At 48.7% G+C, this 27917-nt stretch overlaps 1 protein-coding gene across 7 annotated transcripts; it reads right to left on the bottom strand.

Annotated features, from left to right (window-relative positions):
* Positions 1-551: 551 nt before the first annotated feature.
* sun1b (Sad1 and UNC84 domain containing 1b) lies at positions 552-27917 on the bottom strand. Of its 7 annotated transcripts, none has more exons than XM_086176391.1 (24): positions 27778-27917; positions 23405-23500; positions 22950-23047; positions 12388-12588; positions 12037-12275; positions 10555-10812; positions 10355-10483; positions 10027-10155; positions 9742-9825; positions 8807-8917; positions 8589-8708; positions 8392-8485; positions 8234-8292; positions 7464-7669; positions 7111-7386; positions 6923-7015; positions 5806-5897; positions 5577-5721; positions 5176-5490; positions 5006-5090; positions 3700-3815; positions 3453-3620; positions 3278-3370; positions 552-2240 (listed from the first exon to the last, which is right to left on the bottom strand). In XM_086176391.1, the coding sequence occupies exons 2-24, from the start codon at positions 23414-23416 to the stop codon at positions 2124-2126; spliced, it is 3240 nt and encodes a 1079-aa protein (XP_086032517.1). In that variant the 5' UTR covers positions 23417-23500; positions 27778-27917; the 3' UTR covers positions 552-2123. The 7 variants fall into 7 exon arrangements, with proteins under 7 accessions (XP_086032517.1, XP_086032516.1, XP_086032518.1 ...); XM_086176390.1 differs by lacking the exon at positions 27778-27917 and adding an exon at positions 24894-25336; XM_086176392.1 differs by lacking the exons at positions 23405-23500; positions 27778-27917 and adding an exon at positions 24894-25418.

The following is a 27917-nucleotide window of genomic DNA, read 5'->3' as shown; positions in this document are numbered from 1 at the left end:
ACACCAACAACGTTTTTCTATTTAGAAAAAATGTATAGTATCTACGAAATATATATATATATAGAGAGAGAGAGAAAAAGAGATATTTCTACGAAATAGACGATTGTGTTCACTTCCGGTCGTTTAAACAAAACCGAGATGACAAGAGACATTTCAAAATGACGATTCGAATTTTTTTTTTTTTTTACGATCATATCCTCGTTTGCGCAAACAATAATTTTCCCTTTAAAATGTATTTATTTTATTGATTTAAATTCGTTTCAAGATTAAATGATGTTTTAAACGTCTAAGCCACAAGAGGGCAGCGGTGAGTCGACATTTCAGATAATTTTAGAGCAGTGAGGTTCTGTTTTATAATCATTGGACTTCTTAAATGACAAAATTCGTCAAGCTCTACAGTATTTTGTCATCTCATGAATTAATTCACACAAATGAAGGGTAAACCACTGCATGAGAAGTTCAGGTCAGTTTTGCCGATTTGAAATCATGCACGATATTCCAACATCTATATACAGATTTAGGTGCGATTGACCACTTTGCTCGACGAAACCTTCAAAATTAAAATCTTTATTGGAATATATTCCAAAGCAGTTATGTCATCTCATGACTGAACAAAAATAGCCATTTATCTTTAAAAAAAAAAATCCCAAGATGATTCCAAAATGCACCGAAAAGAGCTTTTTTTTGTCAAAATATACATTGCAATAATATCTTGCAGTCACTAATTGACTTGTTAATAAATAAAGACTGTGAAAAACATTTTTTGTACATAACGATTAACCCTCCGCCCCCTTTTCTGTAGCCAAGATTGATAATTACTCACACCCCTAGTTTATATCAACAAATTGTGAGGACTGGTGCCACAAACACATCTAACACACCGGCGCAGTTCATCCTCTGACATTATCCCATAAAAGCAGAAAAAAATCCCCCAAAAAACACAACAGTAGAAATAATTCAACAATAATAATGGGATGCTCACTTTATAAAGCAACACGGATAAAAGCGGTTATTATAAAGGACAATCTATCAACAATGTACAGTTTACATTCCTTCAGGGTATTAAGATGGGGGGGTCCATGTGAGGAGGACGTTTAGAACTGAGCAAAGGGGAAACATCTCATTGGCTCTTGATAGGAACGGAAAAAAACAAAACAAAACGAAAAACATTATCTTCTAGCGTTGATCCAGGCACTGGACTCGGACTTTCAGAGAGGACATGGTCTGATCGGTAATGAAATCTCCATGTTAAAAAGACTGGTTCCGAAAAAAAACAAACAAATAAGTCACATGCTGGAATTGACATCTGAGTCAATCCATAGCCAAACATATATATTTATATATTCTCCAGTCACAACATAGCTCAGGCCAGTGGTTATATAGTGTTACCGTGCCGGTTAAGAAGGTTTTCCTCGAGAAAACATTCGCGGGCGTCCGTCGTTAGCAGGTTGAGGCCCAAAAAAAGAAACCAAACAAACAAAGCAAATGTTAGCTATGGCTATGTGGGTGCATGCAGTCAGGACTTGGAACACAGCAGCTGCCCGATTCGCTCGATTCACCGCCGCAAAGACTCGAAACCAACTTTAAAACCTTAAAAATGTCTGGACAGCGAACAACGCAACACCTCTGATAATGAGAAAAAAAAAAAAAAAAAAAAGATACAATTTTAAACGAGAAAAACAAAATGAATTACAGATGATAAAGAACAAAAATCCACATCAGGATGAGAGAACATTAGCGGGAATGGTGGCGATGAGTCTCGTCCCCGTCTCAAAAAGGTCCACCTTCCTCTGCCAGTGCACGGTGCCAAGAGGGGGATGGACTTGTCTGCTCAGGAGTTTTTGCCGTCGTGGGCTCAGTCAGTGCAAGAGATGTCTTACCAAAAAAAAAAAAAAAAGTTGACTTTTAGCTTCTGTGATCCTTCACACGTTCCTGCCATTCTCTCCACGATACAACGCACGTCCGTGATTTCAGTCTGGCCACATTCTTCCAACAATCCAAATCTTTCTTGCCTCGTACAAAAAAACAAAAAAAACAAAAAACATCCCAAAGTGTTTCCGAATCTCTGTTTTGTCACAAACCGTTGAAAGCTATGTACAGATGGGGTCCGACGGGAGCGCGATTCACTGCGGCCGTGGTTCTCCGTGGACTCTGAAGCGGTACAGGCAGGTGTACTCCGGATGGCCCCAGTTGGAAAGCACCCGCACCTCGATGATCTGGAAGGCCTTGTCATTATGCTCCTGGAAGACACCGGAACACGGCGGGAGGATTATGCAAAACCCGACATCACAAATACAGTGATACCTTGACCGAGCTTGTAACTCATTTGTCTCATATATCAAATTAAATTTCCTGATTGAAATGAATTATAATGCTACTAATTCTTTCCATAACCCTGGTTTTGTCAAGTGATTTTAAATTTAAAAAATGTACTTTATTAATGAAATAATAATGTTGAAAAAAATAATCATACATAACAAACGGGAACGTGATGAAATGCATTGGTTTTATTAAGCCTGTTTACCTGGATGATCCGATAAAGACGGCTAACTGGCTACCATATGCTGCTAACTGTAACGTACACACTTTGCTATACATAAGATATACTATATTGATCCCAATTAGGGAAATTCTTTTTATGTCACAGCAACGTAACAATTACAGCCCCGTTGTATATGAGCATAATTATAAACAGAGAGACTTAATTAAAAGATAGCAAAAGACATCCACAAATAAATAGACACCAGGGTGAACAAAAACACGGATAAGAATAGACAACAGAATGGAGGAAAGAAATTTAAAAAAGACCGCAAGGGTGATAATAGACAACCAAAATGACAACAAGGATGAGAACAGCAACAGAGTGACAATAGCAATGATAAAAATAGAGACGATACGAATGGAGAGACACCAACAAGAAGGGTAAAAATAGACAATGGAGTTCGAGCACTTTATGTCTAAACTCCACTTATGGGCGGAGTGAAGCCACTCCTCTTTCTAAAACCGTCAAACCGACCGTGACCGGCTTCGATCGACTCTTCCGACGCCTCGTCTTCCGAATGTTCCCACTGTAAACATGTCCTGACAACCTTGTATTTTCACAACACGCACGCCTCGCTCGTCTTTTAAACGCCACTTCAAGATCGGCCTCTTGGGTGTCAAACGCTCAGATCTCCACTCGCATCACAAAGCTCGTGTCTCGGCAAACCGGCACGTGCGACGCACCCCTAAGTTGGTGTTCCAGTGTGGTAGAAAGCGATGCGACCGTCTGAATTACCTGCACGGCAAAGGTCTGCAGGGACTCCCCGTCCTCCTGGTACGTGTACTGTCCAAGCAGCCGCCCCTCCTCCTGGTACTCATCATCCAGGCCCTGTGTCGGCAGAAAAACCGCCGCGTTTGTGACGCGTTTAGGATGGACGCGCTCTGACGGTGCGGTGTGATGGCTTGCTTACAAAGACGGTGAAGTTGCGCGGGGCGCTGGTGATGTTCCCGGTGGGCGACAGGGCTTTGGGGATGTGCTCCACACAGAAGGACGTGGGGAGGATCCTCAGCGACAGGCGGATCACCAGATAACCCTGGGAGCCTTTGAAGGCCCAGCAGTTTCCCGGGTAAACGTCGGGCTGACGGAGCGGAGGAGCAACAAAAGTCAGCGCTGTAAAAAACAAAACAGTTTTCTCTCCCCTCCCTGCTGGATCTTACCTGGATGACGACCCTCGGGGACTGAGAGAAGTACCAGAGCGGCAAGCCGAAAAGACTCATGAGCGCCGTCTTGGTCTCGTACGTCTCGGAGCAGCGGGTGCTGAGGATGCTGCCGCCTGGACGGAAAAACACAAACAAAACAAAAAAGGTGGTGAGTGAAGACCGTTAGCAAAGGGAACATATTTACTCGGTTTGCAAAGACAAATAATGTGTTGGACTGTCATTTGACCTTCTGTCGTCCCGCACCACTTTTCGCGGATCAGAGGGGCATAAAATAAAAAATAAAAATGGAACTACACGGTGCATTTTTAATTAACTTCATAACTTCCTCTATTTTCCCTGCAACTCGACGGTCCCACCGTGTTCCTTATGTCCAGTCTGCTCCGTAATCGTGTTACAGCCCTCTAATTGCTTTTGTTTTTCATGTTAAATATTTTTTTTCTTTAAAAGTCTTTCCAAGGGCTTGTCTTTGAATGCATAGCACCTGGTCCATGAGGTTGTTCTGAGAGCTCCATGGCTCCACAAGCTAGCCGAGCGTGTCAATGTCCTGTTGCCATGTTTTTTAAATGCGGCTCTTTAAATGCACCCTTCTGGTGTCTCATCTTCTCCAATAGGCTCTCCGGTGATGTTTGTTTGTGGGCCGTTTTAGCAATGGCTAGCTCGCCGACAAACCCTTAATAAAATGCCTTCAATTTTAAACCATTTTTTTCCCTTTCTTTACAGCCCGGGGCTGGGAACCTCTGTTTTCAGGGAACTTCTTTTTTATTTCTATTTTATTATACTTTATTGATCCCTTGCGGATATTTTTCCTCTTCATTGAACCCATCATGGATGAACCATGAGCAGTTGGCATGCTGCCTAGCCGTGCCAGGGGAGCAGTTAGGGGTTCGGTGTTTTGCTAAACAATTCGAAACACTAGGAGGAGACGGGAATGGAACCAGGAATGTTCAGTTCCGAGGACGATCCTCCTCCTGCGCCACGTGACCGACATTCACACAGAAACAACAATTGGGGTCAGCAGAAGGAAACAGATCCCTGTTTAAAGTCAAAGAATATCGAGCCGAGGTTACCGCACACACACACACACACACACACAGAGTTGAAGCGGCCATGTAGGTCGGCTGACTGTTGAGGATCAGCGGCGCCTGAGATTCTGCCGTTAATACCTTGCTGTCCTTCAGTCAGACTAATGTCTACATGATGGTTACGTAAGAGAGCAGAGCGCCGACAGCCGATAATCCCGTCCCTCCATTCCAGGGTTAACGGACGGGGAAGAAGCGACCCCGATGCCGGCGGGGCATCTCACCTCCGGACTCCAGGGCATAATCCACTAGGCCCGTCCGGTCCTGGGAGTAAAGTCTCAGCGCGTTCTGCACAATCAGCTTCACTTGCTGGAAAACAAACCCCCGTTCGGTTAGAGGAGGATCTAGATGGTGACAATGATACGGACAGAAGAACCCGCTCGGTCCTCCTCACCTCCTCCGTCAGTCCCTCGGTGGACACCGTGCTCCGCACGGCCCCGGTCACGGTTTGCGCGATGGATTTGGTTCTGGCCTCCAGCTCTCCCAGGGTCCGAGCTTCGTTGAGCTCCAGCTGCAGGGACACGTTCCTCAGGACGCTCTGCTCCAGAGCGGCGAGCGACGCCTGCAGGTCCGACGTGCCGGCGTAGCGCTGAGACAGCCAGAGAACCAGAGACTCGGGCAGCTCCCCCCGTTCATCTCCGGCGCCTTGGCTGCCGAAGAACAGAGCCCGAAGCTCCTGGCGTACCTGGGAGGACACCTGAGCGTGGATCTGGGAAAGGAGGAAAGAAACATCTGCAGCGACGCGCCGTCTGCAACTGAAGACGGGGAAACAAAGCCCGAGCGCGGGCGGCTTACGGTGTCCTGCAGGGAGTCCAGCTGCTCACACTTCCCTTTGCACCCCGCCACGCCCTGCAGGTCACGCCTCACTTTACCCAACTCCAGCTCCAGCTTCTGCACCTCTGCCAGGAGAGCGTCGTGATCCTCCTGCTTGACGGCCACACTGAGGGAGCGACGCCACACGCAAACGTGAGCCGCAGCTAACGCGCAACACTTGGACATATTTAAGAAATCATGGATAAGGTACCTGAGAGGAACCGTGTCCTCTGCCGGAGGGACCTCCTCTTCCTCCCGTCGCTCCAGCTGGTGCTCGTACTGCTGCTGCTTCTGCTGGAGCCCCTGGAGCCACCGAGCACAACCGTTACCGGAGACGGACACGCCGACCAACGGAAAAGAAAACAACTCCGGTGGGAAGGAGATGCAGTTCTTGTGCTGAAAACCCCCTCGCACACCGTGACTGCTCCACAGACTTAAATCTAAAAACCCAAACTAGTTTTTCCGACCCTCTCTTTTCCCCGCGTATCTTGATCTTTCATTTTTTAACGACATGGTCTTTATTTTGGTTTCGTTGCTGCTCCCTCCAAACCTGTGGTGTCTTCACACCAACTTCTCCATCAGGTTTTTGTTTCATTTCACATTCAGGATACTCTGAAATAAAAAATAAAGAGCCCCGTTCCCAGCGCAGGAACTTTTTAACCAGAGGTTCTGAAAACTTGCACCATTTTTTTTTTTTTTTTTCATCCTGTACCGCAACGCTTCTTCTCCACCTCGCCTGGTCACCCGGGTTTCCAAAGAGCCTTGGAAAGGGCCTTCTGGGCTTCGGACAGAAAACCTTCCCTGGAAACACGGCCTGATCTGGGAGTTGGACGTTTACCAGAATTACCCAGAATTCTTGTAGGGCGCTGGGGAGCTCTGGAAGTTGTTCCACCAACCACTGATTGGTGGAAAACCCTCGCGGCATTTCTGCGTTTTAGATCCTGTGCTCAGCTACAAACCTTCACTCAATTAATTTCTGCACGCTTTTGCTTTCATCTGGGAAGAGTAGAACGGAGGAGGAAGAGAAAGTATTGGGAAGTGGATGGACGAGGAGGTCCAGGCTCTTCTGAGGAGAAGACTTTTGAGTCTGCTGGGCTGGAGGTGCGGTGCAGATACTGCTACCACTTCCCCGAACGTCACCGTCCTGCTTTGAATGAATTTCCCTGAGCTTTGAGGTGCGGCGGCAACGCAGAGCACGGAGGTCACCGGGAAAAAAAAGCCTTTCGGTGGAAAGACGCTAATACAAACTGTGCTAACGGTGCACGAGCGACAACACAAAAGTGACCGACTCCAGAAACCTCCGCTCTAAACACGTGAATGCGCGGTACCTCGGTCTTCGCTGTCAAAGCGGCGAGCAGCGTCTCCAACCCGGCCAGCCGTGCCGTCTGACTCTGGTGGTGCAGCGCCTGCTGCTCTGCTCCCTGCAGGAGGACGAGGAGGAACGGGACGCACGGTGAAGAAACACCTCGCACTTTTCGCCCGCATTAAACGGGCTGCGGCGACGCCTGGCCTTTACCTGCGCTCTGAGAGTCTTCTCCTGCTCCAGGTCTCCTTTCAGCAGGCCGAGCTTCTGCTCCAGCAGTGAGGAAACCCAGACCTCCAGCTTCTCCCGGTCCGTCTCGGCGTGGATCTTCTCCCTCAGGCTGCCGTAGAGAGCCGTGACGTCGGCGTAACGCTCATCCTGCGTCTGGTCGCCTTGCCGGACTCGCTCCCACAGCAGAGCCAGCTGGCGTTCCACGCGCTCCAGGCGCTCCAGGTCCACGGCAGAGACTATCGCCGGCGGGGGGACGGGCTGGGGTCGGGAAGATGATTGGTCATCATTCGCCCGCTAACGCATCGAGATTTTGGATTATTAGCCGCGCGTCTCACCGGTGCCTGTGTGTGTGTGAGAGCGGCCGGCGTCTGGACCGGGGGCGCCTCCGTCGCCCGGATGGAGTCGGAGGCGGGAGCCGAGGCGGAGGCGGGCATCAGCCGAGACAAGAAGGTGACTGGAGACGCGGGACGCCACTCGGTTAGGTTTATGGCTGGAAGGTAGGCGAGAAGGGCAGCAGTGGACGGACCCCACAACCATAAAGCTGCAGAGCAGAAAAGAGGGGCTTTAATTCCACTCAACCGCTGGAGGACCCACATCACAAACTAAGAGATGCAATATTAGCAACCGCATCTCCAGAACATCTAACATGTGCTGTCCCTCTGATGGACGCTTTCCCGATCCTCTCGGCCCTCCTTCCTCCCAAGGAGAACCCGCTGGTATCTTCTGTGTTTATTGTTGCGCTTGTTTCCCATCAAACCAGCAAAGGAAGGGAAACGAGAGCGGCAAAGTAAATTAACGACACACGAGCCGGACCCGCCCTGATGACCTGCATCCTTTTAACAACGTTACCGTTCGCTTTCGCTTTCGTGTTTTTTTTTTTTCTTCCCCTTTTTAATTGAACGCTCTTTGCTGCCGTGGCTGATGCGGACGGCTCCTCACCGGGGGCCCCGGGGAGGCCGACCTGAATGTACCACCTGAATGGTGGCACACTGGGGACGTGTGCCGGTTCGGAAATCTGCTGCCTTCCGACAGCCCGGAGTCCATGCCTGGCTTTTAATTGGGTTATTTTTCACTGAGTGTAAAGAGAAGCTGCTGGCGGACTCACCTAGGAGGAGCAAAAGAGGCAGAAGAAGCAGCAGGAGCTTCCAGAGTTTAGGAAGGCATCTGAAAAGGTCAGAAAAAGGTACTTTTAACATCCGGAAAGACCATTTAGCTGCCAAATAATGCAATCTTTCCCCTCTGCGTGCTGTCGGGGTTCCTCACCGAGTCAGGAAATACACGTTGAGGAGAGACACGAGCGACACGAACCGGTACCAGCCTTCGGTGAGGAACCACAGCAGACCCCGGCACGCCTTCACTACGGGGACCGGAGGAGCCGGGGAAGACGAAAACAAACGGGAGCCCGATCAGAAGCCTGTGAGAAGCAGACGGGTCGGGCTCGGGGAAAGCCGGCCACCAACCTGGAGCCGTCAGGAGCATCCACAGCAGGTAGAGCGTCCGCTGTGCGACGGCCACGACCCCCGACCCCGCGGACTTCCCTGCTCGCACCACACACTCGCCCGTCTGCAGGAGGCAGTAACCTGAGGATCACGCAACGGACCGATAAGCTGAAGAAGAAGCGTGGCGGGAGACTTATCTGAACCAGACCTCGTCTTAGACGTATGAACGTGCGGTCAACCTGCGTAAGCTAGAAGGGTCCACAGCGCTCCCGCCAGGCGGCGGGGCCTGGAGGGCTGTGTGACGAGGACGGTGTGTGTCTCGGAATACTGCTTCCCTTTACAGTCGTCGCCTGCGTCGGGACCCAAGCGGTGGCGGGCGAACAAACAGAAAACGAGAAAAAAAAAAAAAAAAAAAAAAAAAAATGACAACAAATAAACACAGGGACGTTTGAATGAACACAATGGGGTGGATTTTGCAAACAAAAAGCAACAACTGTGCAAATGATGGAAGCCAGATGAATAAAAAATGAAAATGATCTTCAGATGAAATGGCTTGCATGAGGCCTTTTGCGCACGTGTGGAGAATCATAATCCTGCAAATATTTGTTTTTTTTTTTAATGGACAACATTTGCTATTAGTAAGCGTCAGGCTGTTTGAGCATCCTGGTTCCTTCCTCCTCTTCACGGACACGGCGCTCTGAGGTGCCCGCAGCTTAACGTCAGCTCAAGCGTGCCAAATGCTTTTCTATCAATAAAAACAGTGGCGAGGAGAGAGCGGTCGGGACGGGGCTCGCAGACCGACGGCTGTCACAGGAGGAAGTTCATTCTCAACGGCTCGGAGAAGATCTGAATTGCCGAGCTGAGCAGGTTTTGCTCACTGCTCGGTGGTCGGAGAGCACGCCCAACACTTGGGTGAAAATGTACCTAGTATCGCAATGTGGACAAAACTCCACATCATGCAGCAAACAGAGCCGTGTCGCTTTATTTCAAAATGTCTTTTTGCCGCTTTTAAGCCACCATTTTCATGATTCAGGGACATGGGTGGTCTTTCAATCATCATTAGATATGTTTACAACGTGATGAAAATCCATGTCGCGCTGGAGGCAGCAGCCAAAAGCTAATGGAGAGAGTGTGTGTGTGTGTGTGTGTGTGTGTGTGTGTGTCGTTCACTTACACAACGAACCATTAAGACTGAGATGTGAGGCGTCTTCCGTCACCAGATCCCTCACATTCAGGCTTCCACAATAACTCGAATGAGCTACAAAACACACACACACACGAAAAAAAAAAAATATTTACCATAATTTCTGGACTATAAACTCCACACACAGTTTTCACACTGCAGCTTACACAATGAATGGCTAATTTATGGATTTTTTGGGGGGGGTAACGAGCTTCAGGCCGCCAAAACATTTAGCCTGATCACATCGGCCCGGTGAAATGAAATTCCGAGGCCTACCTTGTCCTTCCGTGGCGTTCTTCCTGTAGCCCATCATCCTGTGCAGAGTGGTTTGCTTTAACAGCCACAGCTGATGCCAGCTGGAGGACACCGTTTGTCTCAGCGAGTCTGAGAAGGATGTGAGGACCCCTGGTTTGGGAGACAAGGAGACGGACACATAGTCAGACACACACACATAAGAGTCAAAACACACAAGCTGGAAATGCTGGGGGGAAAGGTTCAATGAATAAAAAAAAAAATAAAAAAAAAAGAAGAAAAAAAAGTAGGACTGGTCTGGAGATCTCGAAAAGAGGAGCGGGACAGAAATGAAGGCTCTTTGAAACGGTACCTTTAGTGGCGCTGGCTCTGGAGCCCAGCCGCAGCACGTGAGCGTACAGGAAGGCGACGAAGGTCACGATGGGAGCCAGGGCTCGCCGGCCGAGGTGAACGCAGGAGCTGGACACGGACGACAGGACGCCTGCAGAGAAACTGGGTTTAGATCCCCTGACGTCGGACGGCCGGGACCACGTCCGACTTTCGGCGTCTCACCCGACTTGCTCCTTGAACTTCGGTCTCTCGAGTAGATGCTTGTGAAACGCGACGGGGACGAGAAGAGATCGCCAGACGATTCCGCCGCCTGACAAGATGGCGACGAGGCGTGCTCGGCGAGGGACTCCGTGCTTTGCGAGTGGAACGAGCAGTCCTTGCAGATGTAGCCGTTGGCGAAGCTGCTGTGAGATTTGGAGGCGCTGAAACTGACGTCGCCGTTGACGTTTGTCGAGCCGTGGTCGACGGAGGAGCTCCTTCCTGCGCAAAGTAACCGTGTTTTTTTTTTTAGGAATAAAATTATAGTAGAACTATTATATGTAGTAACAATAGTAGAACTGTGTTTGTGCATGTTCGGGACGTGTAAAACATGCAGGGGAGGTATTTAGAATTAAAACACAGCCACTCCTGGGACTTTCCCACAAATTCAATGAGTTGCCTGGCATTAAAAACATTGTGTGTTCATAAAGCTATGAGCTCTGAGGGCGCAAATATTGGGAAATACACAACAGAATAACAGTCAATCGCAGCCCCCTCCTCAAAAAATACATCTTTTATGATGTATCGGACACTAACTCGCAGGAAATGGCATATATACTTAACTATCCTCACAAGACAAAAAGGTACGTCCTGAACATTTACCATAATTTCCGGACTATGAGCCGCTACCCCACACGTTTGAACACTGTGGCTTAAACAATGATGCAGCCAATTTATGGATTTTTGGGGGCTCACAAACTTTACGGCGCCAAAACATTCAGCCTCGTCACATCGGACCGATGATATGACCGTGAAATTCTGAGGCCGTTCAATTCCGACACCGAAGAAAACGACTTTAGCGGTTTTAGTGCGCAGGAGGAGGACCAATATAGCGATCAGCTGGAATAAAAATGGATGGATGGATGGACTTCTCCTTGTTTTATTTATTACTCATCTTTTTCATCACCTGTGTTACAGGCACCGTTCGGGAAAAAAGCATTTTCAGTGCGTATTTGTGGATGTTACCGCTAGGTATTGAATTAAAAGTTTAGAAAATGTTTCTGTGTAACAGTTTTCCGTGTAAATATCTTATGTTATAACGTAGACACCTGCGCCTTATAGACAAATGCAGCCTATATATGTACACATATATTATTTTGTCATTTTAGCCAGGGCGGCTGATATTCAGGTGTGCTCAATAGTCCAGAAATTATAGTGATTTTTTTAGGACAACAACCAAACAAATCCTTGTATTATAAGGACGCTAACTATTTCCCATTCAACTATTTCCAATGCTTCTTATGCCTTTATATATGCGGTGAAAGTAAGAAAACTACGCTACAGTACTTTCCCATTTGGATTTGTAGAGTTCGATTTGACGGCATAACAACCCTTGGTTTGATAACTGCAGCTTTATAAGGACTAGCTCGTTACTTGGATTTGAGAATCATGAACTAACACAATTGTAATCCTCTGCAAAATTGAGAGTTCTTTCAAACCACTGACCCCAGAGTCCGTCTATGTCCGTGGTGGTGGTGGTGGCGGTGGTGGTGGCGGCGCGCTGTCGTAGGTGGGTCTCGTCGCCGTCGGCGCTCAGCAGGACCGCGCTGCTTTCCTGAACCCTGCCGCCGCTCGCCGGCGTGCTGACAGTGGAGAAGGACAGGGTTTTCCTGGGAGTTGGGGCTTGGCTCAGCGACAAGGATGTGGATTTGGAGCCGGACTGCAGCTTTCTGCTGCGCAGCGTCCTGGCAGGGCAGAGACAGGAACACCTGGTTGCTACTTCTGCGTGTCCAGAGGAGAAGACGGACAACTGAGAAAGGACACCCGGACGTCCGTGGACCGACGGCGGGATCTCACCGCGTCTCTCTCCTGGTCGTGGTGTAGCTGCTGCTGCTGCTGTGGTTCTGGTTCTGGCTGAAGTCGTTCACGCCGTCAGTGCCGTACAGACCGGCGCCGGTCTGCAGACGCAGGCTCCGCCGCGACATCCTGGGCGACTCGTACACCGGGGCGATTCGGTGCTCCTTCTCAAACTCTAGCGCCGCCGTCGAGTAGCTGGAGCTGCGGGGTCGAGGAGGCGGCAGCGATTAAGCACAAATACATGATCATAAAGTCAGACATACCGTGAAACACTTTACGTGACGAGAAACACCTTCAACTCCGTTAAACTTCAGGGCTTCAAACACCAAAACGCACATGGAGGAAATAAAATGAAAGAAAAAAAAAAAAAGATTTCAAGCCAAACAAAAGAGACAAACAGTCCATTCAGGGAGAAGACATAGCTGTCACGCTGTTGTTCCCTGCAACTGGCAACGGGCCTGGTAGGAAATGAGTCACTCCGAGGGGAGAAACAAGGCAGCGGAATAGGCACCCGTTCGGAAAAAAAGGAAAAACATAAACCACAAAACAAAAATGCGCAGGAAAGTTGTACACAAGTGTGCACGAGTATCGCTCTCGCCTTGACCCAACAGCAGCAGAGAGTGGAAACACACGGGACCGTAAATCCTAACTTTACCATTAAGTGTGCAGCTGTGACTCACGCGGCCCCGCCCACGAGGCAGAGGAGCCGGGCCAACATTCAAACCAGCAACAGGGAGGCATTCGCCAAAGCCAACGGAACCAACATTGAGACTATTGATAGGACTCTGCTGTTTTAGTGCACACACACACACACACACACACACACACACACACACAAAAGTACCCAACTAGTAAGTAGCGAGACTTGGCAGAGAACCACCACCAAGGCTGAAGTGCCACAAAACAAAAATTGATAACCTTTCTATTGTCCTGTGTGTGACGGCACACAGAGCCCCCAAAAAGGTCCAAAATGAAATGACGCCCCGTCAGGCCGAGATGGGCGTGCCACGCTGTGATCCCACCCGGCGGGTGACTCAACTAGGTCATGCAGAATAACTGACTTTATCTGTCTCTGGAAGGAAGAATGGATCGCGGACCTTTCCAGAAGGGCTTTCTGGGTTAAGGGACGAGCGCGCGGCCCCAGTCGGGGCCACTGGCGCGGCGCTTTCCCTCACGGGGCCCGCACGCCAGAAGGACTGAACCCGGGAACGTGGTCAGCGTGCACGTAGGTGTTTGTGTTTTCCCCCGAAGTTTTAAACCTCCGGGATTACGCGCTCCTGCCGAGAGCCAATTATGTGCTTTTCGACTTCCATCTGCATCCTTCCTGCGTCTCCATCTGACACTCCTCTTGACGCTTGCCCACGGCAGCACCTCCAACATTTCTGTTTTGCTGGTCTAGCAGGTCAGAGCTAAACTATGTAGCCTAGCACGCGCTAGTTTTTCTAGAGCCGGCGGCTGTGTATGCATGCACACAGGCCTTGAAATAAATATACTTTTCATAAACACATCATATCTGCTTTTAATGCGACCGCTCGGACGCATTTCTGTCGCTCGATCAACCCATACTTCTGCAAAGACCCATGCAAGGGAAAGTCTGTGTTGACTGGAGTGCAGTTGTACGCTATAATCCGGCTGCAAACAGGCTCACTGGCACGCTGAAATCATTTGTGTTGTGTAAATGTTATAAATACTTGGATTACGCGGTGGAGATAATTACCGGCATTGTAACGAGACTCAAGAATCAAGTCCGGTTGCCGCCAGGACGTCGGCGATAAATTACAAGCGGGTGAAAACTCTGAAATTGTAATAAACACTGGACGTAAAACCGAGGAAGAGTGTTTTTCCACGGCATTTTAAGGCCACGCACCTGTGGGTGACCCAGATATCCGAAGCGGGATATTTACCAGCGGCCGGCGAGGACGGAGTCAATGAGAGACGGCCAAGCTGAGATTAGACCAGGCCGCCGGCACAGAACAAGGTTTTTCTAGCTATCAAACCTTTGCCTTCTGAAGTGAAGCCACGATATCATTTAAATCCATATTGGAAAAACGGAGGTGGGGAAGCTCGGCTATCTTTCGCATCAAGGCTTTTAAAGAGTTTCCCTGGAGTCTACCTGGCTTATTGCGTACACAGCCACTGAGAATCCCTTCTCAGGCAGCCCAAACAAAGGAAAAGCCCATGTTCTCCATCTCCCGCTAGTGCTTGTATTTCTGGGCCATCTTTACACCCCGGAGTGGAGTTTCAGAATCAGAGTATCTTTCAAAGGACAAATGGGGGGGCACGTGGGGTCGCAGCATCAAAATTGCGACTTCAGGTATAAAATAAAAAAATAGTTTATGGATATAAAAATGACAACAAAATTGTAGCTACGCTCGCTCTGCGCTATTCTACAGGGCAGAGGCTTTGGTTGTAGGCATCCACATCGATCTGGGTGGTAAAAATAGAGACCAACAGTGCTTTCAGGAGGCAGTGAAAGCGCACACGCACGCACACACACACACACACACACACACACACACACACAAAATTGTGAAGACTTTTTTTTTGTTTCTTTTTTTGCGCCTGACAATTCGACTTCCTGGAAAGTGTCCTCCTGCAGCACTACTCTTTGATCCAACACACACTCGGTGGGCACAGCCTGCCGTCTTACGATGCACATCCACACAATTTTTTAACATGCTTTTAGCATGTTAGCAAAAAAAAAAAAAAAAAAAATCAACAACTGCCCGGGTGCAAGATGCAGTGAGAAAGCAAGAGGCGAGTCGAGGACGGTATATTTTTATCTATTTGGATGTAAGCAGCTCATTTGAGGTGTAATTGTGACACGCTGAATATGTTCAAATCATTAATGAAGAAGTTGCCTGTGGGCTGGGACGTCTCCTCGGTGTCGCCGCCTAACAGGCTTGGCGAGACGCCGTAGCCTGAAGTCAACAAGAACCGAGAGTTGACAGTTAAGAGTTGACGGCACCGGGCCACGGCGACGGCGGCAGAACCGGTTGTCGAGAGTTCTCCAGAAAAAGATCCCTCCGTTACAGAGGAAATGAAACCCTAGTGCTTTTGCTCGGAGGGTGGGGGGGGGGGCTTTCCACCCGCTCAGCTTTCACCCACTTTATATACCAGAAGAAAAAATGCCGCATCTCAAAGAAGGCCTTCGATGAAATGACTTCCATGGAGGTTCATTTTAAGACGTGAAAGGAAGAAAGAAAAGAAACAAGACATGCAAAATACCCGTAAAGCGTCCCCGGGTTGTGAGCGAAGCGACGCCAGCCTCCGCCAGGCTCACCGACAGTATCGGACTGTCAGGTCTGACTCTGGACTCTGATAACATATCCAAACATTATCGCTTTCTTATCTTTTTTTTTTACTGCAACACTGAAAACCATCATGCTGCTATTGTCCATATATAATTATGTTACTTCCTACTGACCTTTGCACTGAACTGTACAAAAAAACAAGAATTGTGCTGCTACCTAAACATCAGTCTATAGCTTCGTGCAATTTATATTTACCATGGGATTGTGAGAAACATCTCGAATCCTCTGCACGTCCAGTACATGCGGAGAATTCGCCAATGAGAAATAATTCAGTGTTTTGCCAAATAACCTGAAACGCTCCCTCGATGCGTCCCTGCATGCTACGCCCGTCCAGACCCTTTCCTGCACTTCAAAGGTTTCTGGACGACGAATGTGCGAATAATACCAATAACGGAGGAAGCTTTGCCTTCCTGCAAATTTGCAGCATTGATCTCGAGCGAGCGCAAATTATAAAACACACTTCCCGCCCTAAAAGTGGGGACGAAAGCGCAGCTTGTTTGCGGCCTCCCGGTTTAAAAGCCCGGTGAGTGGGAAAACGCTCTCCACTTAGAAATCGCACACCGATGGCGGCAGAGCTGCCGTGCAGACCGTCGCGAGCAGCCGGGGCTTCCAGGTCTTGCAGGGGAACACTTGGGAGGAGCCGGGAATCGAACCGCCGACCTTCGGATGGGAGGGACGCCGGTTCTCCCTGCTGAGACACGGCTGAGTCATCAATGTGCAAACCCAAGTCATTTTTCAACCCATCCATTAAAACAAGAGCTACCCTGCAAAAGTCAGAACGTGCTCAGTCATGAAAACCACGCTGAGCACAACTTGCATTCAAAACCACAAGTGTGGTCATGAAAGTCCTGTCACATTGCCAAAAAGGGAACACACACACACACACAGATGATTCTTACTATTAAAAGCCAAAGCGATTGGCATCCAACTGCCTTACAGATACGTTCAGTTACATTAAAATGTCAAACATCTGAGCTGTGAATGCTTTCTAACTGCCGTCTCATAAAAAGGTAGACAGTCATGTTTGTCGACGGCACAAAATCAAATTAGGCAAGAGAAGCATAAATGACCAGTTTTCCAAACTTTGCTAAAAGTCAATGCTGATTGTTCCACATTATTTCCATTGTGATTTATCCCCAGTAAAAACATGCTTTTTAGCTTCTTTCTGCTAGCGACACTACGAACACCAATCGTCTAAAGGAATCCAAACGGTGTGTGACGCAGCCTGCAGACGGGGACACTGGTGGCCATCATGTTGTGTGAAGATAAACTCAAGCCCTCTGAGGATACTGTGTACTTCCTGTATAGCGCACATCCCAAAACACCATTTTCTCCTGCTTCCCGGTGTCCCCTGGACACACACTTGAGCTGCCGTCAGGAAACCGTCCATTAGTATTCAGTGCATTCACTTTCTCACGATTTGGATGGTATTTCTATTAAGTATGTGCATTTTAAATGACACCAGGGGAGATTACTGAGAGCTTTGGTCTATTTTTCTACAGCGTTCTGTCAGGACCGTGTTAGAAGTCAAGCGGTCTGGTGCGGAGAAATGTTGTAAACTGAAACGTCACAACTTGGATAAGTTGTATACAGGCAGATGTCCCCCCCCCCCCCCCCACACACACACACACACCAAAAAGATAACTGGTCTCCACACACAGCATGTAGTTCAGGGCCACATCCGTCCTAATCTGATGTCAAGGAGGAGCCGTGAAATCATAGCGTAATTACCTTGAAGTAACACTGACTCCAAATGTTTCCTTTGTTTTAGTGTAAAGGTGAACAGTTAAATTATAAAAATCATCTTATGTGATGAACTGTTCCTTTAATGAATACACGAACTACCTGTGATTCATTCAGAAAAGTAAGTCCAATTTCAACAACATTATGCCTCAGTTCTGTCTTCTCACTTCTGTGTATTTTGTAGTATTTTTCGCCATGGTGAGTCACATTGTGGCGCCGAAACTCGCTGCATCCATACCAAGCAAACAAATTTCTTATTAACATCAACCAACAAATAAAAAGTGGTCCATTATTCTTGGACCACCACACTCCATGTCAACTTTTTCAACGACATCTTGAGGGTGTCTGGTTAAAACAGAAAAGCAGGTACATTTCGAACAATAAGTAAAAAAAACTCTTTACAGACCTGGAAACCGCATTGCTGCCACGGCTCCCCTGAGGAGCAACAACAGTTCACATCACATGGCGATGTGCCGTGTTGCAAACACTGACTCAAACAGTGCAGCCCTAACAGACAATATAGGACCTGCATTTTATTCTTAAAAAGTAGTTCATGATTTTATGTATCTTTTCAATTTATAGATTTATTCCACAGACTGGATTGGACCCCCTGGCAGGCCGTATGTTTAACACCCCTGCTGTAGAGCTTTAAGAAGCCAAAGCACTTAACATTGGATTTCTCACACACACACACACACACACACACACGGTGGCAAAGCTGCCATGCCAGGCACTAACCAGACAGCGGCAAATGGGATTTTAGTGTCTTGCCCAGGGCTCTAATAACTGAACCACAGCCGCCCAGATCCGCGGCTGACCCTTATCTGCAGCCCCCTGGCACGCAATCTAGCAAGTCTGAAGTTAGAATTTGAAACCAGTCCCATCTTCTGAACACTCCAGTTCTTTAAAAGCGAATTCCGCGACGATAGACTTCGTTCTTTCCTCTGCACGCTGCGGTTTGATAGCTAGAGAAACCTCGACAACAGCAATATCGGAAGCAGGCTCGGAGTCGCACAACCCCGATGGACTGCACGGCACTGAGCCGCTTTCCAGGTTGCAGGCTGATTTGTAAAAAACAAAACAAAAAAAAGTCAAAAACGTTGCCAATTAATTAGTTGTCTTGGAATTCTGTGGTTTGTGTGAGAGCCAAGTATGTTTTCTCCGCCCACTTTGATTTATTTTTTTGTCGAGCTCCTCCCTACAACCTTGTGGTGTTTACTGAAGATATGCTGCAGTCAATTACTCAAAAGTCGGCTCCGAGAGCCTCCGGTCATGTTTGGGGAGGAAAAAAAAACAAAACAAAACAAAACAACCAATCTCAGCATAAACAAAGCACGCTCTTGTCATCCTGTTTCCTGAAATTGCGAAAGAGAAGCGAAAGCTCTTTCCCAGGGGATGCTGGGTCTAGATTTACCAGATGATAGAGGACCTTCAAAATGTCCACCAGCCCCTCCGCTGGGGGTGACGGGGGAACAGAACTTGGCACAGATTGGGATCATTCCATCACACCATCATTTTCTCCTTCGCGTGGACACGCGCCGGATGTCCTCCATCCCGCGAGCGATCGCATCATATGCCTTTCCAGGCTGCCGCGGTTGCTATGGAGACGACTTTATGACGGTTCCTAGCTTGTGGGAAAGGGACCGGGGGGCTGAGTTTAGAGGTTTGCTCGAGATGTGCGCCCCGATACGGAAGCCGGTCCTGCCGAGGAGATACTCATCATCAATCTGCCGCTGCAAACTTTTACGTGATGGAACAGCAAAAGCCAACAGACGTTTATTTCACTTGCATCTTTTCAGGCTTCTGCTGCAGCTGTCCAACTGGCACGCTCCACACGCCCTGGCACACCGGGCGCACTCACTGGGGAGTGCCAGCTAGATTAATATTTCATATCTGCTCTCCAGATTTACGTTAGGATTGATTCGCTCGTAAGAATTTCAAATAACCCGTATTGTTATTTTCGCCCGGTCCCCGCTACGTACGCTTTCAGACCCTTTAGGAGGAGGCCGAGTGATCTCAGCGTGGATTTGCCGTCGGGTCTCACTGGGCCCGCCGCTTCATTTCAGACCACTTAACCGCCAACGTCATTCTTCTATCAGTTGTGTAGGTCAGCGCACCAGAGGCCCCACTGACCCACTTCCAGCGTCATGAAATATAGAGGGTCTGTCCGGACGCCGCAGACCTCGGCCTCTTTGTGGCGCTCTGTCAGCGTTTCTACAGGCAGTCCAGATCGACGCCCGGTAAATATTTTTATCTTTTGTAAAACTTCCAGGCGGTTCGTACTTGACTGGATTACAAATTCAAGTCATGGCATTAGTGGACCTAAGAAAACCCCATTGCTACATTTCCAGGAATGAATTAATAGCGTGGTTTTATGTAAAAAGGTTTCCCGACCACATCAGGTGTCAAGCATCCACTTACTAAGACGCACATGTTAATTCCATCAAAATGCAAGGTCGTGTCATGGAAAGCCGGGCTGTTTTAACCAAAGGATAGTGCGGTAATTAAGAAAAACAACAAATAAAAGCAACACAAAAATACACCTAATCTCCCGTGGGTTTCTAAATCACAAATAACCAACAGTAGCCAACTGATGTATTTTGAAATCAAAGCAAACCTGTGCTCGCTGCAAGTCGGCCTCCTTAAAAAGCAAAATTTGTTTGCTCTCAGATTAAAGGGTTCCTTTCTGTCATGACAGCAATGTCGGTTTTAACTTGATTATCTATGAAAAATGTCAATTGATGAAATAAGAAAACAGGTGACTTCTGGTCTGGACCAGACAGATTTGCATAGACGTGTGTTCCACACAGCTTGTAAAATCTATATTCGCCATTTTCTTCCGGAGCGTTTCGGACATCGGTTGAGACAAGAGTGTCGTCGGGAGGCTTCAAACCTTCAAACCGTTTCGGGAGACTGCATGTGAGCGCTCGGCGTGCACATGCAAACAGAGCGTGATTAGCCGGTGGCTTTTCTTGCGCTCTTCTGTCGGCCGCTCAGCGAAACAATCCTGTCACGGCTCCTCTGAGGAGCAACAACAGCTGGGCCAACCGTTTCTGTCACCTGACTCCCGCCTTTACACCGCCGCGTCACAGAGGCTGCGCTGAGCTAACCGGCTCGGCGCCGACCACGGAATAAACGCAGATACGTACGTGGAAAGACGGGCGTCGGGCGGCCGCGGGCAAAGCACTGTGTTCCTTTCTCTGGGCCGTTCGGCTGCAGCGGGGAAGCTAATAAAAACCCACACACCCTGCAAACTCACTGGTCAAGAAGCAAAAAGTATTAGTCTAATCCTGGGATCAGAAGCCACAGTTGTGACTGCGAGGTTCATTAATAGCTTCTCAGCTGACCACATTCAAAGGAACACCATTGGCCTGCTGCAACCTCTCGCTCTACCTGGCGGATTCCAGGCCAACACACATTCCTCCCGCTTTGCCCCGGGGGCACAACACCAACTACCTGGGCTGGAATGCACCGATCATTACAACTGTGCCCTGGCTTCCACTGGGTCTCCTTAGCGTTGATGTTTATCAGTCACAAAACCACAAATCAGTGACGTTGCACACTTTGACCTTTAACTTCTTTAACGCAAGAGCTGGAGGCGTTGAAACAAGTATCACTAAAAGAGCACATTCCAGTCCGTCCGTCCCAGGCCACAGGTAAAACACTGGAGCTCTTACTGCTGAAAGTGCAGCTGTGCGACGTTTAACGGTAAACATTTACATAGTTTGTGCGTGTGGGAGGGCGTATTCGACTCCTGGAAGCTGCCGTACAAGCCAGCGTGGCGTGCAGAGCGTACGGTAGCAGGCCCGGGACGCCGATACCGTAATCCACGCGGGGCCGTAGGGAAAATAATAGATTACGGGCGGCTGCTTAAGCTCTGCGTCGCCTCTCGATGGACTGAGAATATCCCCATGTTTGCCGCTCACGTCAACATCCACTTCATTTATCGCAACGTGAAAAACACCTCCGGTCTGGGAAACACTTTACACATGGAACGCGTCAAAGAATGCATCCGTTCATTATCTATACTGCCGACGCTGCACTCAGGGTGTCTCTGCATATTATGCGGGGACATTCATCCACTGCAGGGTCTCCAACGGACCCCCTGCATGCTTTTGGACTGCAGGAGGAAACAGATACAGGGAGAACATAGGGACTCCGCACAGAAAGCCCCTTTTGTGGGGATCCGACCAGCATCCCTTTTCGCTGTGGGTTGCAAGCGCCACCGAGCCGCCTAAACAAATAATATGCCTCAAAATGATTTACGGGCCTGCAGCCTGGATTTGTTCATATTCTTCCTGTCCTGCCGATCCTGATCGCCGATCTCGCTGCTCCTTCGCCTCGTGCATTTAAACCGGATATCGCTGAAAAACCTAATCACGGGTTTTGCTCGACCTCCACCGTCTCAGAACGAGGTCCTCTCAAACCGGCTCGAAGACAGAACGAAAGACACGTCCTTTCCCTGAAGCGAGTCGCACAAACACACACTTTTCGTCGCCACAGACAGCACCGCTTCTCCACATGCACGGACTTTTCTTAATGAAGTGTGAACCGCGCCCACCCTGCCAGATGTGGAGAGCATAGGAGACACTGGTCAAGAGAGGATTGACCACGGGGGTCAAGGGCAGCACATAAACTTCACCCTAATGGAACCAAATCACTTAAAGAACACTCATTCATTTTTATCTGGGTGTTTTTATCTGGATGTACACACACACACACACACACACAGACAAACACACACATGACGCTGAGTCATCCCAACCACAAGAACATTTCTGGAGAGAAAAAAAATAAATATTTCTTTGACTTTACTTTGCAGGGAAAAAAAAACAAAACAAAAAAAAAAAAACGATGATTACTTGACAGTGAATTGTAAACCGCACTCATCCTTGCACAACCAGCTGCACTCAAATGTTTTATTATTACCATTGTTCATATTTATAATAATGTTTACACTTATTATTTCCCATCTGCACATATCCAAATGCACTTCGGACAGCAAAGCGGGAATTTCGCCGCACAGGGAAACAGGTTTCTACACTGCGTGTGTGACGACGCTTTGAATCTAAACACATCTGAGTCCAAGAGGAAGGATACCGTAGGTCACAATTGTGAGTCAGCAGCCTGGCAATCAACGCAAGCTGAGTCACAACACACACTTTGCCAATTATTCTCAAAATAAAGATTCTTTGAATAGAATTATCTTAGGAGATTCCTGGACACTGTGTTTATATTTCTGACATAAGGCTATTGGGCCAAACAACAGAAAACATTTGCTCTTTCCCAATTGGCTAACAACTGACACACTGCAATAGGACACACAGCTAATATGAGCTGCTAAACTCACGAGCAACAATAGCCATCGGACTGCTACGATGCAAACCTCTTAAACAGATTAAAAGCAGCTTTAAGGTGAAACGCACATGATTCTACGAGGATTCTCCGCAGCGTCACGGGTTTGAGTCCGAGAGCGCGTCGCAGTTCTTTTCCGCGGGTTCTCACCTGAGGGAGTAGGTATAGCCGGTGTTCTCCGGGGCACACTGCGGTGGCGTGTATGTGTGCAGCTGAGAAAAATCCATGGTCATTCTCCTTTGCTTATACTGCAAGAGCCAAAAAGGTGGAAGGGACAGGACTCCTTAGGCAAAACCTAACATGAACAATGCACACACACTCGTACGCACGCAGTCATAAAATGCATACGTTGCCATGTTCAGCCTGTCTCCTGATTCATAAGGATGAAGTTAAATAAGTTCTGGCTGTCTAAACCAGCGCAAAGACTCTGCCTCTTTCCAAGTTAATGTGTTCGTAGCGCCGCCCTCCAAGTCAAAACTAGTTTTCTTCTTTAAACATCGCCTCTCGGATTTTCTGTCGGAAAGTGAAAATAATAACAAAACTGGCCGGGCCGGTTCAAGACGGAAGCTTCCGGGCGACCACAACAACAAAAACGGGACTCCGACCTCTTCCTGCATGTTGGCTCGGCTCCCTGCTGACAAGAGTATCGACTCCGGTGACGCTGAAACCCGTCTCTTCTTCTCAGGTCTTTGGCATTCGGGCTGGGGAAGACAGAACAGAGAAAGCTAAGGGTTCCCTCCTTCTCTGGCTCTGCTGAGGGCGGACTCCACACCAAGACGGCTACTCTTACAGTGACTGCTTGTGAGGTCAGACACAGGGAAAAAAAAAAAAGGCAGGATTATAAAAGCTAGGGGTGGGGCCGGGAGCTATGCGATGGGCGGGAAACAACTGGGCTGAAGGTTTTACTTCCCACGGAGCGACGAGCGCGTCGAGCAATTCCACAAATAGAGTTATTATCTTTGCACTTTCGCAGAGCAACAAGGGGAGATGCATTAAACCCCTCGCGGCAAACTTCAGCCGGTTAGCAAAAGCCGCAAACGTGAATCCGGGGCGACTGGAGAACGACGACGGCGGCCAACGCGGCGGTTTGAGCGTCACAGGGGCCGCTCTGGTCGTAAACCACAACCGATTTTCTTTCAACATCACAGCATCACAGAAGTGGTGCCGGGAGGGAGACGGCTCTCACGGAATCTATGTGCAAACGTGTGCGATGGTTTCAAATCCAAAGCCGGGACTTCGAACTCCAGACAAGGACCAAATGTCCAAACATCCTCTGGTGGATGATGGACCAGGGGAACCTGAGGTGCACACTGCAGCCGCGCAACGCCAGGCCATGTACCTTCTTCCAGCGACTGCAGTGTCACCAGAATAAAGCTTCCTGGTCCGGAGACAGGCTGAACAGTAACAGGCCGGACACACACACACACACACACACACACACACACACACACACACACACACACACACACACACACACACACACACACACAGATACACAGACACACACACACCAAAACACTGGGACCTCAGACCGAGTACTGAGATTCCTGACGCTCCTTTCGCGTGTTTTACGCAGAGCCACCTGCGCAGAGGCGAACCGCACCGTGCGGGGATTGAACCCGCACAGAGGCGGGTTTAATTCCCCCCTCCATGTAGTGCGTTTGTGTGTGTGTTGGGGGTGGACAGTGCTAAATTTAGACGCCGTATATTTCAGACGGCCCCGTCAAGAACTGACTGGCCTGCGCAGCGACGCACAATAACCTGCACGGTCTGCACGTCACGTCAAATAACGCTTTGTCGCGACTGTGCGACATATCGCAACATAACGGGCGGGGGAGGGGGGCATTCACTGTTGACTAATAACGCCGATGTGTGTGTGAGTGAGTGTGTGTGTGTGTATGTGTGTTCGAGGCCTGAGACGGCGGCGGTTGTCAAAACACTGGCGGTTAAAGGAGACGCGATCCGCTCATGGAGGAGCGGACGGTACCGGACGGAGATGAAATATTCGACGTGTGTGTGCGAGAGAGAGATTGTGTGTGTGTGTGTGTGTGTGTGTGTGTGTGTGTGTGTGTGTGTAGCAGCATGCCAACTTGCCCGTGTGGTTACAGTCCGTACGCTTTATCATTCTTTAAAAAAAAAAAAACAGATCTCCAAAGATCAGGATCCGCTCCCTGCAGGCACGTCGGACGCGTAAACTCCCGCCGGCATCCCGGCCCGCCGCCGCCGATCCCTCCCGGCGCACCGACGGTTGTTTCGTGCGTGGATGGAGCCCAAAAGTTTGCGGGTAGCCCGTGTGTGTGTGTGCACTTGCGCTCGCTTGTGTGTGTGTGTGTGTGCGCTGCGCTGCCGCACGACGAGCAGATTTCCAAAATGGCTTCCCTGGCGTAACAAAGCCGGAGCGGCGCGGCGCGCTGGTCCTCCCTCCCCCGGCCGGCCATTGTGGGCCGCGGCGCCCGCTTTGAATCTATTGGCGGAAAGCAGAGGCCGGAGCCCGGCGGGGCAGGGACCTGAACGCACCATTGTTCGCTCCCCGCCGCTGGGGCCCCCGAGGGCCACCGTTAGAGAGCGGGGGCCTGTCATATCCTCGAAAACAAATCCATTTTCGAAAAAAAAAAAAAAAAAAACTCATATACACACACACACACACAACACACACACACACACACACACACACACACACACACATATATATACACATACATATTATACATACATACATACATACATACACACACAAACGTATATATGTGTGTATATATACACACACACACATATACACAAACATGTTGATAATGTTATCGTTGTCAATGACACTGTCACTCAAAGTTTGAGACCTGCGTTGTGCCCTTTCACACTCCAAGACCGGAGATTTAATACTTAAATGTTATTTGTATTAACTTAGTTAAGAGTTTTGCCTATTTTTGCTAGTTCGTCCATTTTGGCGTGCTGTGTGATATTCTGAAGGTGTTCTGGGGCGAAAGCTACACATCAAAACTCAGTAACACATTGGTTTAATGAGAATTTATGCATCTTCTTGTTTCCTTCTGCATTGTGGGTCTTAGAGAAATGCATTTTCAGTCTTGTGTAGGTTTGAAACATGGCAGGTACACAATTTCCCTGCGGATCAATAAAATATTTCTTATTCTGTATTGACAACAAACTTTACTTGGACAATTGAAATAGCATAGCAAGGGACAAGACTGCAATTATTCTGTATTCTGACCTTTCTATACCGGCACAATACTTTACCACATTCATATTATACTAATGAATAGTATAAGTTATTCTTCTTTTTCTTCTTATTATTATTTTGTCCAAGCCACATTGCAACAACAGGCGCGTCACTTATAAAAGATCTCCCTGGAGACAGAAGCTTTGTGAATATTTCTCACGGTTTAGAAGTTGACCTCCAAAAGATGCCTGGTTATAATGCAGAAATAAAATAAAAAGGAAATGGAATAGCGATTGTTTGACCAGGAGTCACCGCAACACAGAGCAACGCAGAGTGTGTGACTGAATGAAAATATCCCCTCCCGGTGTTTTATTGATAGGAGAGGCTGGGCTTCTTCCTGAGTGAAGGAAGAAAATGCTGGAAGACCATGGCAGTTGTCTTATGTTGGAGTCAAATAAAAATCAAATAAAAAAGGCCACTGGCTCATGTTTCACATTCATTGAGTTCCCCTCCTCTTGTCCAGAAACACGAGTGGAAAAACATAACGCAGAGGAGCCATTTGTGTCTTGAAGAAACAGACACCGGAGTCCACATGAACCAACCTGGGGGGAAAAAGATAGCGGCGACTGATGGAGGCCAACCGGGACTCCGCCGGCCTCTCCGCAGAGCATCCACCACCCGAGTCCACAGGAGAGCCGCTTCCACAGCACGCCCTCCGGCTGCCGCCAAGGGAGCATGTCGTCAGAGGTTACGATCTCGTAAGATTTACCATTTCCAGTTTGCACACCGTGCATACGACAATAAAACACCCCTCGAATCTGAGATCGCAACGACCGATAACAACCGGAGATTAACGTCTTTGTCGAATCAAGCAAATCTCCTTCGCAACCGAACACAGACCAGGAATAATCATGTTACAAACACCTCCTACTTCAACCAGACAACCAAGAATAACATTTAAGGAACAATAAACCGACTTTGGGCGGCTCGAGTAGCATGGCAACGCTTCCTCCTCACAGCAACGAGGGGGGCCTTTTCTGCACCGAGCCTCCACGCTCTCCCTGTGTCTGCATGGGGTTCCTCACGGTTCCTCAAACACATGCAAGAGGTCCAATGGAGATCCTAAACTGCCAAGATTTGTGAATAAGAGATATGTATGTTTGAGATGACATCTAAATGATTGTAGGTTGCAAAATGACCTGTGAATGAGACGGTGTGTGGTTGTGTGACTGTTATGGATGTCTTATTTTTATCATTATTATTATTGTTGTTGTTGTTACATCTAGTATTACATATACAGATACAAGGGAAAATAAAAGTATATTGTCAGACTGTGTGACTTGGAGGAGGACACCACCTGCTGGACACAGCGGTGTGCTTACCCGTGGTAAACGCCGTGGAGTTCGGCCAAACACCAAACCACGGACCGCTCCAGGACCGAGGACGGCCGGAGGGGCGCCTGTACCCGGCCCCGGTCGGGGTTCCGGGCCGGCGGTTTATTCGGGTCGAACCCGTTAAAATGTTGCCACGGCGGGGAGCTGTCACCGAGAAAACGGCGAGTTAACGGCAAAAGGTCGAGAACCGTCACCTCCATTACCGGACCGCGTCGACAGCTAGCAGCTAGCCGCCTCTCGTCACTCGTTTTCCGGCTTGGAGAAGCGCGGAGCTCCGGAGGAACGACCGCGGGGCACGACCGTTTTAAAAGCCGAGTACGGGACCAGTGACACCGGCCCCAGCCCGAGGCTCCCGCCGGCCCCGCACCCCCGTAGGCTAACAGACAAGATTACCACTGCTTTGGTTACTTACAAGTTATCCGTATGAGCCTCGGTCTCGCGTTGTCCCGCACGTATTCCGGTCGGTCAAAACTTCCCGGTCGGCGCCGCGTCTCCCGCAGAAAACACAACTCCGGCGTAACGTTCGCGTTTCCCGCACACGTTCGTAGTTAC

This window comes from Fistularia commersonii, chromosome 28, assembly GCF_037954325.1.
Source record: "Fistularia commersonii isolate RoL2024-O1a breed Wild chromosome 28, RoL_Fcom_v1.0, whole genome shotgun sequence".
In the NCBI taxonomy this organism is placed as follows: Eukaryota; Metazoa; Chordata; class Actinopteri; order Syngnathiformes; family Fistulariidae; genus Fistularia; species Fistularia commersonii.
This window is presented reverse-complemented; position numbering and strand designations above follow the sequence as displayed.

What these genes read in the sequence shown, in the direction of transcription:
- sun1b (XM_086176391.1), bottom strand. An exon ending in GGACATAGACGGACTCTGGG is followed by an intron (nt 10,813 to 12,036) that starts GTCAGTGGTTTG and finishes TACTTTGCGCAG; the next exon opens with GAAGGAGCTCCTCCGTCGAC. An exon ending in CCCCGAGGGTCGTCATCCAG is followed by an intron (nt 3,621 to 3,699) that starts GTAAGATCCAGC and finishes CCGCTCCGTCAG; the next exon opens with CCCGACGTTTACCCGGGAAA.